The sequence below is a fragment of the Urocampus carinirostris genome, chromosome 1 (assembly GCF_059441175.1).
Source record: "Urocampus carinirostris isolate Australia breed hairy pipefish chromosome 1, RoL_Ucar_1.0, whole genome shotgun sequence".
Lineage (NCBI taxonomy): Eukaryota > Metazoa > Chordata > Actinopteri > Syngnathiformes > Syngnathidae > Urocampus > Urocampus carinirostris.
This window is the reverse complement of record NC_142349.1, coordinates 39,870,892-39,884,056: the sequence shown is the minus strand read 5'-3', so window position 1 is coordinate 39,884,056 and position 13,165 is coordinate 39,870,892. Positions and strand designations below refer to the sequence as shown.

Genomic DNA, 13,165 nt, shown 5'->3' with positions numbered 1-13,165 from the left:
GAATGCTTTGCAGCGGACAGGAAGGCCCTGCGAAGCATTGTAAACACGGCCCAAAAGACCACCGGCTGTCCCCTGCCCAGCCTGCAGAGATAAACAGACAATGAAAAACTCATCACACCTTAGCAAATGTCTATTCGAACTGCTATCATTGGGCAGATGGTTCAGATAGCACAAGGCCCCAACAAACAGCAATAGGGATATATTCTTTTCCAAAGCTAACAACACACTAAACTGCAGTCACGAAACACAGTTTTACAGTGAAATGTCCCATTTTCCAAGTGCAATACCCTGGGTTTAAGTGCTATTCCCTGGTTTTTAAGCGCAATATTGTGTCGTTTTTGACTATTTCTTGACTATTTTGGGGGGCTCTAAAACAGTTGCACATTAAAAGTATCTTATGTGCAGAAGTATTTTATTGCGGTAGCATTATTTTTACTTTATTTCCCTACTGGTAAACTTCTTACATTGTACTGTTCACTTTATCAACACTTTACTTTTTTTCCATAACATTGTGCAAATGGAATGTATTTTAGTTGTCCCGGGACATGTTACAGTTTTGATGAGTGCAATATACCGGTTATAAGTGTGGGTATAGTTTCTCTTTTTTTTAGATGTGAATACTTTATAGTAGAGATGAGCACTTTATATTTTTCTGTTTTTTAGTCTTTATATTGTTGATAAATACTTTTTCAACTAGTTTGCAACCGTAATTTTGCTGTACCAATACAATGATAATAAGGGGATTCTAATTATTATTCTGATATTAAAGTCTTTAAAAGTGCTTGAATTTGTCTATGATAAAGGTGTATTGAGTAAGGTTGAGTAAATTCAACCACGTCAAATCAAAAGCAAAACAAAAATATCATATGATAAATTCCATCTAGTGGTATTACCGATGCTATACGTTTAATGATTATTTATTGCTCTTTTTTTTTACATTTTTCAAGAATATCATGCTTCTAATACATACATTTTAAGACATAAATGCTTCTAAACTGAAATATGTGAGTATAAGATCTATGTTAAAAAAGAAGATAAGACCAGACCGCCACACAATTAATTTGCTAACATTTTTTAGGAAGTTAAAGCGGCGAACACAATTCAATCTGCAATCATAATAATAATAATGATAACTGCACAATCTTCTCGATTTTTTTCTGAATCTAAGGCACTCAAAATCTCCCTCATTTCTAATCTTGTGCTTTTTGTAGGACCGCCTCTACTTTGTTATGGAGTTCATCAACGGAGGAGACCTAATGTATCATATTCAGCGTATGGGCAAGTTCAAGGAGCCACAGGCCGTGTATGTTTAGCACATGATGCGAAATGATGAAATGCTACTTGTTAAGTGTTCATTCTTTTTTTGCAATCCCCCAACAGGTTTTATGCAGCTGAGATCGCTGTCGGCCTATTTTTCCTGCACCGGAAGGGAATTATCTACAGGTAGGAGCCACTGCACACGCTCTCATCCTCAAACAAGGAATCAAATTGCATGTGTGGAAGACATTAGCAAAATTATAGATTTGTGTTGAATGCAGTCCAAAAGCATTTCAGATACTCATATTGCAGTAAAACCGTTTAGGTTTCAATCCAGTAATTATGTAGGGTGCTACACAAGGTCAACGGGACAGTATTGCCCTATCAGAAATACAAAATGTCTCGCTTCTCTTTAAGTCCTCCAGCTATATATTTATTCAGACATTAATTTACGGATTTTTGAGTTTCCAAAATATTTACCCTCAGTGGTTGCTTGGATCTAGAATCATCCAGTACAAACTAGCAGCTTTCAGACACTTTTAGTCTCGTACTTTCAGTAAAAATATTAGAAATCATAAATGCATGAAATATATGAAAGAGTATATAGAGGAGGAGGTTGGACTCTATCTATCTATCTATCCATCCATCTATCTATCTACCAACCAAAGCCGTATCCCCCTAATGCGAGTTGCCTAGATTCAAGAACACGCTCACATTCACCAAACATTAATTCCACATTGCTCTTCCCAACCTGACACCGAACATCAAGCCCACATTACAACAAGGGTTAAGTTGCTGTGCCATGTGACCCTTCAACAGCAGAGAGGCCCGACAGAATACATTGGTTTGCCCCCCTGCATTATTTAGTTCAATCCCACCTCGGTTTCCCTTGTTGGCCAAAGCAGGCCACCCCAATGCCCAGGTTATTTAGTTTGAGCTGCGTAGATATCAGTTATTCTTACCTACCCATCGCCATTTAAATCAATCCGTAGCTCATACTCTTGCTTCCATTTAATTAACCAACTTCACATCCAGAGTAGGTTTCACCCCATCATCCAACCATATTTAAGTCTTCTTCTTATCCTATTTCCTACCATTTCTCCACAACATACTCTCTTAAATAAACAGGCTTCCTCGTTCTTTACATATTTCCAAACTCTCAGAGCATTTTTCTCATCACCACACCTGTTTTTCACCTTACTTCCCCATTCCCTCTTCACTTCCAAAACATCCTTTTATTAATAATAATAATAATTTCCTTTGTATTGTCACCTCAAAACTCTGTTAACTTCCTCCCCCATCTATCATTGTCTGTCTTTTTGGCACCCCTTACCACTGGCTTTACACCCTTTCATTATGTTTGATACATCCTATATTTCCTGATCATCACTCTGCAACCATTCCTCAAATGCCTTTCTCTTTTCCACAACTGCTGCTCTCACAATCTCATTCCATCATTTAGTACCCTTTCTTACACCTCGACAACCTTACACATTCCACATACCTCTACTGCACTCGTCTCCTTCACCATCTCAAAACACTCTCTCACTATTCCCTCATACTCATCCTGCTTCTCTCACCTTTTCAACTGTCTGATCTTCACTTCTTCTTTAGCATGCACTATTTTTCATAACCCTGCCACTGACCACACACTCAATTTAACCTGCACTAGATAATTGTTAGACATTCCCCCAGCTTCGCCTCTCTGTATATTCACATCCAACAATCTCCACACATATTCGTACTGATCAACGCGTAATCCATAAATGCTCTCTTAACCGTTCGTCCATCTGCTACTCTAATCCAGGTGTACTTATTGACATTCTTCTAAACACGCTAATTCCAACCATTAACTCCCGCTCCAGACACAATTCAATCAGTCACTCACGACTCTCATTCACTCCTGGGACACCAAATCTGTCAATCACCCCTTCCACTATAACATCACCAACTATGGCATTCAAATCTCCCAACACAACCACATGTCAACTCACTCCAAACCCTAGACTCCAGACCCTAACCCACATCTTGCTTCCCTACTTTACCTTAACCAACATCAATCTCGAGAATACCACCTTCCATTCAGCACTCTCTCTATTACTCTCTCTCACCAAGAAAGCCACACCTTTCCTAGCTTTCCCTGTACTCACACCTGACACTCTGCCTAACCTCATCGCCAAAACACACCTCACCACTTCCTTTCAACTTAGTTTCATTCAATGCAAAGATATCCAACAATTTTTCTCAGAAACAAATTTCCAATCTCACCTCTCTTACTCTCAATCGTACTAGAACCAAGCACATTCAGCACACCAAGTCTTAGGGTGGTTGAGGGCACCCCTCTTCCACCATCTGTGCGATCTTGACTGCTTCTAAGAGATTGATACAGAGGAGGGAATTCCTAGTGCCCTTGCTCTGCAGCTTTTAAACGACTCCTACATCATACAGGAGATGTACTTTTCTGCAGCAGCACACAGATGTAAACATATTACTCAGACTGCATGCCCTGACCAGACCCTCTTTCACAAAAGAAAAGAAAAGAAAGTGATACAAATAAAAAAATAAAGAACCTTACCTTAAAAAAAAATCTCTGATAAAAACAGTTGGAAGTAATTCGGTCGTTCTGAAATATATAAATAAATGCATGGCCTTAGAAATTTAAAATGTTTGTTACTTACAATGCTTAGTTTGTGCTGGAGAAAGTGAAACAATTTCATGTGTTGTCTGTACCCGTATTTGTGTAGTGGATAAGATCCGCTCTCCCCCTACAATCCTGTTTGATTCTTGTTGCATTCTATGATATGTGATTGCGAACCAGTATCCATGTCCATAAAGACTTGGTGCTCTTGCCTTACTATCTGTTGTTCACAATTGTGGTCAGTGATACTGATAGATTCAGATTCGGATTCGGATTTACTTTTATTGTCATTCTTTGTAACCATGCACACAGAACGAAATGTCGATGCACCTGACCCGTACAGTTAAACTGTACGGGTCAATTGGGTCTAAAATGGCGGCGCCCTGTTTTGCTGCGGCTGCATCGGCTCGCTACAGTTTAACTGTACGGGTCAGGTGCATCGACTCGGCCGAGGCTTGAACACATTTCCAATTTTGTTTGCATATAAGGTGCACCGGATTATAAAATGCACGCTCAAATATCTACCCAAATAGGAGTATTTGTGTGCGCCATATAGTCCGGAAAATATGGTTCATAGATTATGTAGAGGAATAGACATGCAGTGATATGTATTCATCTGGAGAGAAAGTTACAAAATGTCAAGCACGTGTGATGTATATATATTACTAAACTAATGACACCACAAAATCCAAGAAAGTCATACTTGACTTTGGGAGGGCAAGCACAAACCTAGCCACACTCGTCATAAATGGAGACTGTGAGGAGAGGGTCCACTCCTTCAAACTCCTTGGCGTGCACATCTCGAACGACCTCTCCTGGCCAGCCAACACTAGGGCTGTGGTGGGGAAGGCCCAGCCGCAACTCCACCTTCGAGGGTTCTCAGAATGGACAGCCTGGAACAGAAGCTGCTGGTGTCTTTCTACAAAGCCACAGTGGAAAGCATTGCGGCATCACTGTGTAGAAAATAGGGAGCACGGCTGCGGACAGAAAATACATACAGAGAGTAATTTACACTGCCCAAAAGATCAGCAGCTGCCCTCTGCTCTAGAGAACATAGCCGGCTTGCGCTACTGTAGTAATGCCATTACTACCTCTTTGACCTGTTGCTCTCTGGCAGGCTCTACAGGTCCCCCAAAACTAGGACAAACTCAGCTCAGAGATAGCTCATTCCACAGGGCTATCACCACCCTAAATGAACACACAAAAATATAAAAATATATCTTGTTTTTTGTTTTTGTTTTTTTTTTCAAATGAAAACTGAGAAAATCTATACTACTGCACAAAACTGTAAAAATAATTATCTCTTGACTTATTTTGGATTTTTAAAATGCTGCTCAATGTAATTGTACTTTTATTCATTGCTTTCTTGTTACGATGCTACATTGTTTTTCATTGCATTATTATTATAACTTGGGCCGGTTTTCACTCTGTTGTTTTTTTTTTTTTGCCTATTTATCCATATAGACCTTTATCATTTTTTCTGAAAAATCTGTATTACATGTTTGACCCTGGATAGCCATGACTAATCTTGTTGCATACAATGTTTTACAATGTTCATGTCAATGACAATCAAGACAATTGATTTCAATGAAATATCCCAAAGTTGAAAGTAGAACTCAAGGAAGCCTTGCGCCTACCTTGCAGGGATCTGAAACTGGACAACGTGATGCTGGACTCGGAGGGACACATAAAGATCGCCGACTTTGGCATGTGCAAGGAGAACATGTACGAAGGCATGTCCACGCGCACCTTCTGCGGCACGCCCGACTACATCGCACCAGAGGTGAGGAGCCCACGGTGAGAGAACGCTCACCCGCAACTGTCATCTTTCCTCCTTGAAACTATTTAAAGGTTGGTGTGTTTTTAAGAACAACAAACTAAGGGTTTGTTTCTGTTTCGCTCACATTTAAAATACATCGTCCTGTTCTTCCTGGTTGTCGTGGCCACCGGGGGCAGTATAATACATATGGAAAGAATGAATACGTAGATCAATATATTAGATGTTCGTGATGAATCAGGATTGCTCAATAACACATAGGAATTGTACTTGCTCTTCGCAGATCAAGAATAAATATTGTGAGTATTGATATATTTTCCCTACATATCTTGTTACATGGGTCATGACCAATTTACTTAAAGGGACAGTGTATATTATGCAGGGCTTCCTAGTTGTGAAACAACTTTGTTCTTTAAAAAAATACAATACTGATTTAAAAAATAATAAGAATATGTGAAACAAAAAACTAACAAAAATATAATTTAAAAGAAAATAAGCAAAATTACATAAACTTTTGTACATTCTCAGCGCACAAGAAAATCTAGCGCACAAAAATGAGGGCTCAAAATTACTTATTAAGAAGCGACTTAAGTCAAAGTTACAGTGCATGAAGGTAAAAATACACGGGTTCCCCTGACGTTGTGTCCTAAATGCGGTATTTTGAAGTCGAACAAAGTTGAGTACAGTTAGTAGAGTATGTCGAGAACCGGCTTCTTCGGCTCGGCTCACTAAAAAGGAACCGGCTCTTTCGGCTCCTAAACGGCTCTTCGGGTTGTTTTTGCTTCTATAATCCCAACATGACCAAATATTAAGTAAAATTATGCACAAAATGACTTAAAGGAAGGGGGGAATAGAACAAAAAAGAAAAAAATACCAAAATGAAAAAGTAGTGAAAAGCTGAGGAAAAAAAGAAACAAAAGGAAGAGAAAAAAAAAGGAAAAACTTAGAAAAAAGCCAGAAAAAAAGAAAAGAAAGAAATGTAGGAAAAAAGTAAATAGAAAACAAAAAGAAAAAAGTAACAGCTCGGAAAAAATAAACACAACGAGATTTTTTTAAAAGAATTTTAAAAAAAGAAGTAGAAAAAAAAAACACGGAAAAAATAATAAAAAGTTTGTGTTGCATTCAAATAATTTCCAATTATATCAAGTGAATCTTGTTGCCAACATTGTACTTCCACTAAAAAATGTGATTAAGTACAGTTCTGTATCTTACAACAGACTAAATAAGCCCCCCAAAATGTTAATATTATGCGACAAAATATATTGGGAAATAAAAAGAAATGGATATCTTGTGAAAGAATTGTAAGAACAAACAACGTTTGCAGGCCGTACAACCTTTGCAATAGTACATGAGTCAATTCATTCAAAAGAGAAAAATTATTTTGCATTGCCGGAAACTCAGCAAAATGTAACTTGATGTCAAGTTTTGGACATGTTTGATAATTAATTATCTTGCCACACTTGGGATTATGGTGGCTCACTGTTGTTTCAAGCGTTGCTCACCGACTTTGTGTGAACGCTCAGACCCGTGGAAAATTAGAGGGAATATTGCTTGTAGGTCAAGAAATTAGCAGTTATCTTAAACAACATGACCTTCACCAATAGGGAACTGACATAATTGTCTGCCATCTTGTTGCTGCAGGTGCCCAAAAAACTAAAATGGGCTAGGGGTAAAAAAAGTCTCCGTAGTTTGTGATATTCCGTAAGCATTTTTTTTGCGTTGCACTTCATCATACAGCGACATCTAGTGGCCAAATAATACACTGTCCCTTTCAATCAGGGATTACGATTTTTTTTAAAAATCTTTTCATGTGTTTGGGTTGACATTTGGACTGCAGTTGAAACAGGCTTTTTCTTAGTTCCACCATTGTTATGTTACACTAAGATATAGAAACCAGAATCAGGACTGGCAAGTTACCTTCCACCCCACTCCCGTCTCTCGCCCCCATTCCTCCTACCTAGTGCTTCCGCCCCGAAAGGCTTTGCTAAAAGTAACCAAAAAGCAGATAGGCGCAGTGGAAATAAATTAAGGGCTTTTTGAAATCAGTTGGTCATTGATAACACATACCTATTAGAGACAATAATCTACTTTTCAGTTTTTAAAGACATCTCAAATGACACAACCAACCTTTAATGTTCACTTTTTCAGAATTTGAAGGCAAAAGAAAATGACTACCAAAAAATATTGACTTTCGTAACTCATTAGAAGAAATAAATGTTTTGGCCCACATAACTGCCGTGACGGGCTGTAAATTCCAGCTGCCTTTGGCTGTAATGACATTCTGTTTGCCGTTGGCCACATAATAGTTCACGCTGTTTCAAGAACCGTCTTTTTTTGGACTTTTCTTTGTGCGTGTGAATTGAGGGACAAGCACAAATTGATCGCTTCCTCTTTGTTCTTTGAAGTGGAGCTGTAATTTTGTTTCATTTGCAGCGTTCCTCTTTGATACAGAAGCGCGTATATGCGTGTATGCTTGTGTCTGTGTATAAGTGATATGCATGACCGCCAAACGGAGGGTCGGACAAAGAGTTTTTTATTGTTGCCTCTGTGAATAGCTGGCAGTTGTTAAAGGGGGTGCTGATTTAGTAGTTTGGGATGACATGATTGTTTTTTTTTTTATTTAAAAATATATTGGATGATTTAGCTCAAGTCTGTTGTGTTTTTAACCACCACTCCTAATATCTCTGTCAGATTATAGCATACCAGCCATATGGAAAATCAGTGGACTGGTGGGCATATGGAGTTCTGCTGTATGAGATGCTGGCAGGGCAGGTAAACACATGTTGTCAATATTGAAACAACAGAAGGTGTTAATGGAGTTCTGTACAATACGTTATAACTACTGAAGTGTCCTTATTCGGGTGGAGCTAGGAAGGCACGCTAGGTGTTACCTGAAGTCACTTAAGCCTCTGATGACTTAACTGTCATCTAAAGCAAAAAAAAAAGTCTTCAAGTTGAAGAAAGACAATCCATTTTAATTACGCCCAGTACAATAGATACGCATGAGCCAAAGAGACAACAGCAGTAATCTCACTTCTGCGTTTATCTTAACAGTTAAAACCCTTTGCCCCTCCTGGTAGGACACCTGTCTTGAGAACAAAAGCATTCCGTTCAAAGATTTGGAGTCATCTAGGCAATTTTATTTTTTGCATGAAAAAAACATACTATTATTTAAATAGATAGATAGATAGATAGATAGATAGATATACTATATTCATCCCTGTAGAGAAATTCACACTTCCAGCCGTATCCTTGTGTTGAAAAATAAAATAATAAAATAAAGATATAGAATACAAAAATACCCAATATAACGTGTTGCTATAGAGTATTTAAATAGTGCTACGGAAAATACACACTGTAATAAAATAGGGTAATATGCAAATGTGGGGGTGGGGTTAAAGAGCCTCATGGCATGAGGAAGAAATGATCTTTTGAATTGAGTTCTTCAATGACTGTGTTCTTTTGCCTATATTAAGCTTTTCCCGAAAATGGCGAGTCTCAGATATTGCTTTTTCTTTGCCAACTTGCCTGGAAACCCAGGATCTCGGAGTCGCCTCGTCACTGTAGATTTCGACAATGGTATTTTGCTGGAACTATTTATTTAAGCTGCTAATTGAGGACCTGTAAGGCATTTATTTCTCCAAACTAGAGACTCTAATATACAATATTTTCACGATTATAAGGCGCACCGGGTTATGAGGCACACCCCCCAAAAATAGTTTTTGTCATATATTTTCCATACCTAAGGCGCACCAGACTATAAGGTGCTACAGGGGGAACATCAACAAAACAGTCAGATAGTTCAGTCAAACTTATTAACCCTTTAACATTCCGATGGCCCGCAAAGAAGCAAATACGTGTCTAAGACACTTACGGACACGGTGTCTGTACGGCCTCACCAATCATTTAAATGTGTAATTTCATATATGATTAGGAAGGTTAAACTAAGTAATGCCAACCATTTCTTAGTTTCCATTTTCTTTTTCGCTTGTAACTTTGTGGACAGCAAAGTACGAATTTCTTGGTGCAGGGAAATGTGGTTCTTTACTGTGCATATGACAATAAACACTTTGAATTGAATTGAATTAAATTTAAAAGTACAGGGAAAATATAAAGCCGTGATAGCTCACCAAAGTCTTCTTGCAGCCATCTCATTCAACAATAATACGCAATTATTGGTCCTCTTACATCTGTGAGTGTAGTAAATTCAACCGTGTGAAAGGTTTACACATTCCAAAAGACGAAAAAATGCTGACAAATAAAAGAAAAAATCTGCCGAGAAGCATCTGCATTGATGAACGTTGCTTGTTGCTAGCTGTCTATTTAGCCCCATAATTCCTGTTTTGAAGCAAATAAAGGCTTTTAGGTGCAACTTATAGTCATGAAAATGTGACTGAGAACTACAGCTTCTTGGCCTTTTGCTTTGTTGTGCAGAGGGGCCTCCCATGTCTCCTCTGGTTAGAGCCTGTTTGTGCTCTTTGAATTGAGTGGTTCACACCATTGTAGATCTTTAGTTTCTTGGCAATTTTCCCCACAAAATATCCTTTAAATTTGACATGAGAGGTCTCTTTTTCTGCCCATTCTGAAAGTTTAGTCGCACCTACAAATATGACACTCCAGATATTCAACTAGCTCAAAGGAAGGTCAGTTTTATAACTTCTCTAACCATGTAAACTGTTTGCAGCTGTGCTAACACAATAGCACAATCAATTAGCCTTATACATGATTGGCAAACACAATGTACTAATAGAACACGGGAGTGCTGGTTTCTGAAAATGGGCCTCTATAAACCTATGAAGATATAGCATTAAAACAGACAAGCAACCCCAAACCTATGAACAGTAGTGTATATACACCTAAAAATTGACTTGTGCTACCCCATGGATAAAACAAAAACAGCAGTCAGACTCATGTACATTGTGGCTCCGACAGAAGGAAATTCATTTGAAGACATTATTGAGACACCAATGATGATAGAGCTCATGTTTCTTCATAATTTTTGTTCTTTTTCTCCAACACATAGCTCTGAACAGTAACGTTTGCATCAGTGCTAATTTTAATACAATTTGAGATGCCCTAAAGTAGATAGGGATTCCCACAAACACGTACAAAAGTGAATTTACTTTAAAGGTAAAAATTATGATATTGAGCATATTACCGTAAAATTCAGATTATAAGCCGCAACCTTTTTCCCAAGCTTTCAACCCTGCGGCTTGTGCAATCAAAATAAAAATTCTAAAGGGCGCCAGGGGCGCCCAAACAGTAAGAGCAAAAGTGAGACACATGGAATATATGGAGGGGACGTAATCGTAAATTACGCAAGCTTTCTAGTTTTCGGGTATCTTGTTTCAGACTGATAATGATATTTCTCTAATGAGTATATTTTGCAATGGTCATCATATCTTGAATCCCAAGCGTTTAAACTTGCCAATGATATTTGGCATGACTTATTTCAGTGACTGGTGACACATATTTGTTTAGAAAAAGTCCGGCGGAATGTTTAGGGGTTAAGGTAACGTTTATTATTATAAACCGTCTTTCTTTGTAAATATCTCATGTTTCAATGTGGGCACATGCGGCTTATAGTCAGGAGCGGCATATGTATGTCCAAAAATGTTTTTTCCTTTGAAAATGACCTTGGTGCGGCTTATAATCAGGTGCGTCCTATGGTCCGAATTTTACGGTACATAAATCGAATAGAATGCCAAAGTTTGTTTTGACCAATGTTTTTTGTGGCTCACATAAAAAATGTTAACACTATTTCCATGCTGCAGCCGCCATTTGACGGCGAGGATGAGGACGAGCTCTTCCAGTCCATCATGGAGCACAATGTGTCCTACCCCAAGTCTATGTCCAAAGAAGCTGTTTCCATCTGCAAAGGGGTTTGTTCGTACAGGAGCAAATTGCAGTTCAGCTGACACTATATTTTTCAGACATCTCATTCAATAAGCAATTAAACACTAGAACGTACGCGGCATTCACAGACAAAAGTTGGTTGACTTTGGGACTCCCAATAGCCTAACTCTGGTCACAAACAGGGATCAGAACAACTAGTTGCAAGTGTGGATTTTTAAGAAAATTATTTTTGAGTTACTATACATGTAAAACAAGTTAATATGGGAAGTTAGGGATGATGTGGTCCTCAAAGTGATTCATAGTGACAGTATTGTTTGTTTTACTTCCCGCCAGCTGATGACCAAGCACCCTTCAAAGCGCCTCGGCTGCGGATCCGAGGGCGAACGGGACATCAGGGAGCAGGCTTTCTTCCGACGCATTGACTGGGATCGATTGGCCAATCGGGAGATACAACCTCCTTTCAAGCCCAAAGTGGTACGAAAGCTTTAATCTTTCCCACTACAGGTGCGTATGCTCAGAGGTTCTTTTTGTCGGGCCGGATATCAATTGTGTTTTCCAAATAAGGTAAGCCCAAAGTTTTTCAATAGAAATTTGATGAGTTATTGCATATGAGTACGGGAGTATTACCTTCAGCTCTGAGGTGTGGCTGTTATTTGTCCTGCAGGCCTTTTTGAATATGTCAATGTTTGCCGTTTTTGTTGTCTAAAACTAATGTCTTTGTAAAAAAACAGCACCTACCTGGTTTCCTCTATCAAGGTCTGCTTCATTTTTTCAACATTTTCATAACTCCGCTCAGAGCTTGCCTGAGGCATAAGTAAGGCTTTTTGGGGCCCTGCAACTACTAGGGGACCCTAAGAACTTATATATTATTAAATAAATATATATTTTTTAAACATAATTTCTCTGTGTTGTTTATATTCATTTAAGAAGTATTTATTTGACTTAAAATTCCGTTTTTGTGCATTTGTTGTTGCAATTAATCTAAAACAAAAATAATTTATTTTATCTTGTTTCATGTATCTCTGTTTATTTATATATGTTTTTAAGTATTTTAGTTTAAATTCAGTTTCTGTACATTTGTTGTCGCAGTTAATTTAAAACAAAAAAATCTGATGTGTCAGATACCTCTTGGCAAGTTTAATTCATAAATAGTTAAAATAGTACTTTTGTACATTTGTTGTTGCGGTCAATTTAAAACACAAATGAAGCACAGGTCAACTGCAAAGTCTGTAACAAAATAACTCAACTCCTGTCAACAGTTTCAAATCAAACGGTGTAACAACTGATATTTGTCGTTTTTAAAGTTTTATCATCTGACGTTTGTTCTTCGGACTACATGCAATTAATTTCAAATAATTTTGTCAGGCACAGGCTGGCATAATGCTAAAACTCTCGTTTTTAGTTAGATATACACATATGAAATATGCAATGCATGTCATGAAAACAGTTTTCGCTTTGATATTATTTGAATCTTACCGAGGCAAGTCAGACTCCTGTTTCGTTAAGCTTTCCCAATGTTCTCTTTAAATGTTTGTGCATCACTAAGGTACTTGCATGCTATGCAAGGTCTGCATATCCAACTTTGCAAGTAGTCTTTTCCCTATGTACAGGCTAAAATGCTCCCAAAGTTTTGTTAT

At 38.1% G+C, this 13,165-nt stretch overlaps 1 protein-coding gene and 1 long non-coding RNA gene across 4 annotated transcripts in view; one reads left to right on the top strand and one right to left on the bottom strand.

Moving 5' to 3' along the window:
• The window catches only part of prkcab (protein kinase C, alpha, b), a 150,893-nt gene that overhangs the window by 130,897 nt on the left and 6,831 nt on the right, over nucleotides 1–13,165 (top strand). For all 3 annotated transcript variants that reach the window (XM_088338837.1, XM_088338828.1, XM_088338845.1), the window contains 6 exons: nucleotides 1,212–1,303; nucleotides 1,381–1,443; nucleotides 5,540–5,678; nucleotides 8,364–8,444; nucleotides 11,447–11,554; nucleotides 11,862–12,002. In XM_088338837.1, coding sequence (XP_088194963.1) covers nucleotides 1,212–1,303; nucleotides 1,381–1,443; nucleotides 5,540–5,678; nucleotides 8,364–8,444; nucleotides 11,447–11,554; nucleotides 11,862–12,002 — 624 coding nt within the window. The remainder of the gene's footprint in view (nucleotides 1–1,211; nucleotides 1,304–1,380; nucleotides 1,444–5,539; nucleotides 5,679–8,363; nucleotides 8,445–11,446; nucleotides 11,555–11,861; nucleotides 12,003–13,165) is intronic.
• On the bottom strand, nucleotides 3,855–5,834 carry LOC148374618 (uncharacterized). The gene is made up of 4 exons (XR_015850776.1): nucleotides 5,533–5,834; nucleotides 4,987–5,083; nucleotides 4,625–4,872; nucleotides 3,855–3,880 (listed from the first exon to the last, which is right to left on the bottom strand). It is a non-coding gene; the product is annotated as an uncharacterized LOC148374618 (long non-coding RNA).